At 47.7% G+C, this 5,526-nt stretch overlaps 1 protein-coding gene across 1 annotated transcript; it reads left to right on the top strand.

Moving 5' to 3' along the window:
* Positions 1-1,333: 1,333 nt before the first annotated feature.
* On the top strand, positions 1,334-5,406 carry hps6 (HPS6, biogenesis of lysosomal organelles complex 2 subunit 3). Its single transcript, XM_011484475.3, has 2 exons — positions 1,334-1,541; positions 1,618-5,406. Exons 1-2 carry the CDS (start codon positions 1,453-1,455, stop codon positions 3,872-3,874), a joined length of 2,346 nt encoding a protein of 781 aa, XP_011482777.1. The 5' UTR covers positions 1,334-1,452; the 3' UTR covers positions 3,875-5,406.
* The last annotated feature ends 120 nt before the right edge of the window (positions 5,407-5,526 follow it).

The following is a 5,526-nucleotide window of genomic DNA, read 5'->3' on the forward strand; positions in this document are numbered from 1 at the left end:
TCCCAGTTCAATGAGCGCTTTTTTCAGGTAAAAAAGAAACATTTTATTCACCTGTCTGTGCTGCAACGCTGTGTGATCACATCTGCCTTTAGGAGAGGAATCAAGATGATTGCCTGGTTGCTGACAGACCATGTTACAGCCTCTTGTCAGACCTGAAAAGGGTGTACTAGAACAGTTTCTGGTTTCATCTCTTGCCAATTAAACTGTATTATTTCTGTGAAGGTGAAAACTGTTTCCATGGAAACTCAGTGTGGGTTGGCTATGAAACAAATTTCTGAATATGATGGTAAAATGGGGGGGGGGGTAGTACTTTTGGCTCACTATTTTGCACGAATGCAGGTCAAGGCTGACAGACTGTTAAAATTTTCCTCACACTTTGTTGACACAAAGTTGTGGCTTTTTCGGGGACATATTCTCGTAGTTTAATAACATTTTTGCATTTAAGTCTAAGTAAATAGGAAGTTTTTTCAATAGTAGGTAGACAGGGCTCTTTAAAGTGTGTATAGAGAGAGAGAGAGATTGTTCTGGAACCTTTTTCTCGCTCAAAAGTCATATTATTTTATAACTTTACAGAACAAAATTTAAGTAAATAACGTACAAAACACAATTCTACTTAGTAAACTTCGAATATGCCAAGGGAGCATACATATAACATGCGATTTACACAAAAACATGACTCAAAAGTCACATTCTGAGCGTGCGTGTTGGTGCCTCTACGTCATTTCTAAGCCCCGCCCCCTGAGCAAAACATCATTGGTACCCGGAAATTAAGAATCCCGTGATGTCGGGGGAATGCTAGCATAGCATCGCAATGACTGCAGTGCCTTTCTCTTCTGGCAGTTTAAACTTTCTCCGTGTTTACCCCCAGTGGATTTATTAGCTCCGGAGCCGTTCACGAGCGTGGGTTCGCCGTGGGAGAGGAATGAATCCTCCCGCTGGACCCGGAGACATGCCGCTCAGACTGATAGCCTCCCCGGAGCCCAGGTCAGATTAATGGACTGCACGAGTTAGCTGGCTCCTTAACACGCAGCGACGGTAATCTCCTCTGTGGAGAAAACATAAACAAAAAAAGCTGAAAATGTCGCGGTTCGTGTTGGAGGAAGTGTCATCTTTCAAGGACTTTGCTGGCAGTGAGGAGCTGGCAGACATGCTGAGTCTGTCCAACAACGAGCACAACGGTCTGACAAATGTCCGCGTGAGCCCAGATTCACGTCACATCCACATCATCCTCCAAAAACCTGAGGTCGGTCTTATGACTTTTGACAAGTACGAAAGACCCGTGCCGGTCCAGAACCAGAAGAAGCTGGATCTGTGGCTGACCCGGACCGCCCCCATAGTGGATGTTGTTTATCTGGACCACAAAAACAGCAGGATCAGAGGCACAGCAGTGGCTGCAGTGGTTTATGACAACGGGAAAGCCGAGTTCTGGAAGTTTCAAGACTGCAAGGTTGGATGGCATCTCCTCCAGACATCCGACCTGTGCAACAGCCCCCGGGCCAAAGTGGTGTCTGTCTGCGCTTCCTCCCAACTCCTCATCTGGTGTGAGGAGAGGCCACCGTCTGAAAGCTCCTCTGCTTCTCCGCTGCTGAGGAATAACCTGCGCTTCTGTGTTTGCAGACGAGACTATGAGGTGGAGGAGGGCGCCGTCATCTTGGGAGGAGTGAAAATCACCCTCCACAGTAGCCCCAAAGTTGCCGTGCTTCGCTCCGGCGAATGTGTGCATCTTCTTCCTGACGTGAAGGCGAAACCGCCGTGGAGCATCTCCAAATTCTTCTTAACCTGGTTGCCTCACCGTGACACGTTCACGGTGAACACCACGTGCAATAACACCCCCGTTAAACACGTTTCAGCCAGAGAGTCGGACTTTAAAAGGCTGGTGACTGACTGCATGGGGTATTTATCAATTCTTGAGCCACCAGAGATTCTGAACGTCACCCCCACGGGCTGTGGAGGCCTGCTCCTGCTGCTCAGCACAGGCTGGATCTGTCTCCTGCAGAAAGATGGGATTCTGCGTCGGGTCTACAAACTCGCAGAGAACTGCTTTGTCCAGCACCAAGGTCCCACCAGCATGTGCGTATTCCAGGACACCCTGGCACTTATAATAGAAGAAAAACTCTACCTGGTTGACATAAAGTGTGGCAAAGAGTTGGAAAAGATTCTGTTGAAAAAAAATGGGTTGTTATACATAAACCAGGATGTCAGGCAGACCCCACATTTGCTGTCAGAAAACGGCCTGTTCGTGGTAGCAAACAAGGAAACGGAGTGTAAAGACTGCAGCTCAAAGAGGAAGCTGTCCGGTTCCACTGCGGTGAATCGAGCGCACTCTGGAGCCGTGCTGGTGGAGGCTGTGTTTGAGGAAGCATGTAAATACTACCAGCAGAGGAGCCTGAGCAGCACCCAGCTCACCGTGGAGGCGCTGAAGAAAGGGGGCAGGTTCCAGGCTCCCATCTCTTTAGCCTCCATTCTCAGGAACTACCTATGCAGCACAAGTTTGAGGCGGGGTGGTGCAGAACTGTCGCAGAACGGGTGGGGGGAATGTAATGCCGGGCAGGACAAACTGATGTGCTCCCTGGAGGCCGAACTCAGGGCTTTGGTCTCCCTGGAGGAGGTGAAAGGGGGTTTAGTGAAGGGAAGCGCTAAAGAGGTGGAGACCATGTGTTACACTCTGGTGGAGAAAGAAGTGGTGAGGCTTCTGTCCATCTCTGACTTGGATAAAGATTCTCTGACTTACCTGAACTCCCTCTTCAGCATCTTCCCCTGCCAGGCCTGGAAGGCTGTACAGGTTGCACTACAACTGCACTACAACGGTGAAGGATCTCTGTCCAGCAAAGCTCCCCCTGACATGTGGAAGTGTGTCCTCAGTCCTGCTCTGCACTCCAGCTCCACAGCCTCCCTCCTGCTCTCTAACGGCCAGCCGAAGCACAGTCGCAGCCTGAAAGGGGACCAAAACTGCAAGCCCAGAGCAGGAGCGGCCTCCTCCCCAGCTGTCCTCCCAGTGTTTGAGCTCCTCTGTCAGTCAGTCTTCCACTTCCAACCCAGCTGGCTGCCCAAGTTCCTCCAGCTGGCCCAGCAGCAGCAGGGCTCTGCCGGACTGGGCTTGCCTCTGGCTTCGTCCTCCTGGAGCTTCTCCGGTGGAAGAGGAAGGGAGGCTGGGGAGAACCACGTACCTCTCTACAAACGAGCACTTTGCATCTTGTTCAGCTCCAGCCCAGACAGAAACCGCCACCAAGACTTGGAGGTGGAGCTCCTGCTGGTAAGTGAGCGCCCCAATGCGGTTCTCCAGGCGCTGAGGATCCTCATGGGCAAGCAGCAGTGGGAGAAGGTCATGCAGGTCGCCCAGGAGTTCTGCAAACAGGGTCCGCTCCTCAACAAGGAGATTTTCACTACTTTGCTGTGCGAGGTGTCTCACCACAGAGATCTGGATCCCTACCTGGACCTGTTGTGGGCGTTGTGCCCTGAGGACTTCACAGTCACCACCATCCTTAACTTGGTGCTCAAAAACCTCCCTTCTTCTAACTCTCCCACCGTCCCTTCCTCTCTCTACGCATCCTGCCCTCCATCTCCTCCTCCTTTCGTGGAGTCCTGCAGCAGCCAGCTGACCGTCGGGCTGCTGAAGCCTCTGTTGAGGAAAGTGCTGCAGAGGGAAACCAAGCCCAGCCAGCGCTACGCTGATATCCTGCAGTCGCCGTCGTATCCCCCTCCAGCCCTTCCTCGCCACCCCACCAATCAGTCCAGCATCAGCAGGGACCCCAGCATGGACTCGGCGCCGCGCGGCAACATCACCCCGACATCTTCTGCAGAATCGCAGTCCACGCTCACGGACCTCCGAAGAGACAAGGTGACACTTCCGGCTAACCCTGTAGGATCTGCGTAAACAAGGTTCACTTAACTGACATTTTGGCTTTTTTAAACATATGACTACTAAGAACTACAAAAAAACTACTGAATATCCTCTTAGTGTAAATACTGCAGGTCCTTTTAATACTAAATATAAATGTGTAAGAGCTATCTGTATTATTTATGTCTTGAAGCCTTAACTGCACCCTTCTAGCTTTAACTCCTATCAGACTACACTCATATTGGTAAATATGTATTATTAAAGCAGAAGTCGTTAATTCTGCACTAATTGCAACAATCAGTATGGTGAAGTTCTAAGCTCTTCATGCTTATCTGCACAGACATGGAAAGATTCCTGCATGAAGTGACTTGGTGTGAAAACAGCCACCAGAACAGAACAAGAGGAGAAACTCCGGGTTTATTGTGTTGTGTTCAGATGGCGTTGAGCCCTTTCACTTACAGTCATGCTGAATTGATTGAATTGAAATAAACCGGTTTTTGTTTTGAGTGAAGGTTGCTTTGGAGTGGAGCTGCATGTGGGGGTCAAGGTTCCCTTCCAGCTTTCAGTTTGGAATTAAGAGGGCTTAAACATTAACCTCCTTCTTAGTGGCTATGGACGGTAAACCCTGACAGGAGATGCGCCTCCTTATTCCGAGGTCTGTTTTTCCTCTTCTGCCGTCTTCTCATGGAATATTCTAAAAAACCTTGGGCTAAATGGCTCAGAGTAGGACTTTAAATTCAATTTTAGTGGTAATCTGGTTAGAACCGGAGTGTGTTTGGGACGCTAACACAAGTACCCTACTGCCTTCGTAAGACCCCATGTTCCCTGCAAAAGTTTGCCTTTTTATTATTCTTACATTACATCTTTCAATACTGTTTAAATCATGTTTTAAAGCTTTTTTTTTGGTCCAGATGAGACATTCTTATGTGATCCAAACTGCCTCTTAAGTCTTAAAAATGCCACATTTGAATGTATTATTTAGCTCTTTTTAGGCAAAGAATGTGCCTTTTTTACCTAAATGTGGAGCCATATGCAACAAAAGCCTTATTTATTTGTAACAAGACTTCTAATGTGTCCATTTGTGTGCAAAGTGACAAAAATGCTGCAGAATTGTATACAGCACTGCGTTTTTCATTTACAAGCTAGTGTCAGATTTCTGCAGCTCTTCATCACTTTCCTCTTATTTCACAGAGAGCTGGATCTGAGGGTTTGCTGGCTTTGTTGTGGGATGAAAAATCTTTGACTTCTAAGTGTTGCGGCTAATAATGCTTGCCTTCGACTGACATAATCAGTCCCAGTAAGAAAGCCAGTCTTTTCTACTTGTGCTCGTCATTCCACGCTCTGCCTCTGCTTGAAGAAGCACGGCGAACCTTTCACTGAGGATCACACACAAACAGATTCACTGGAAAGTCCCCGACTTCCTCACAAAGGGCTCTCATGTTCATTTCAGAAATTAACTTAGCCTTTAATAGGAATCCTTTTTTCAAATATCCATCTGTTCGGAAAAAAGTCACTGTATATGTAACAAGTATTTATGAGCAAATGCTATTAAAACTGTACCAAACCTCTGTTGGCTCTCCTTGTTTTTTATTTCTTCTATTATACATTTATAGATGCAAGGTTATAATAAAAGCAGTTAAACTTTTTATTTTTTTGCTAATAAAATACTTACTCCTTCAGTCTGATCT

This window comes from Oryzias latipes, chromosome 15 (assembly GCF_002234675.1).
Source record: "Oryzias latipes chromosome 15, ASM223467v1".
Taxonomy (NCBI): Eukaryota; Metazoa; Chordata; class Actinopteri; order Beloniformes; family Adrianichthyidae; genus Oryzias; species Oryzias latipes.

What these genes read in the sequence shown, in the direction of transcription:
- hps6 (XM_011484475.3), top strand. Translation starts at nt 1,453, where the DNA reads ATGGCATCTCCTCCAGACATCCGACCTGTGCAACAGCCCCCGGGCCAA. An exon ending in CTCCCAACTCCTCATCTGGT is followed by an intron (nt 1,542 to 1,617) that starts GTGAGGAGAGGC and finishes CTGTGTTTGCAG; the next exon opens with ACGAGACTATGAGGTGGAGG.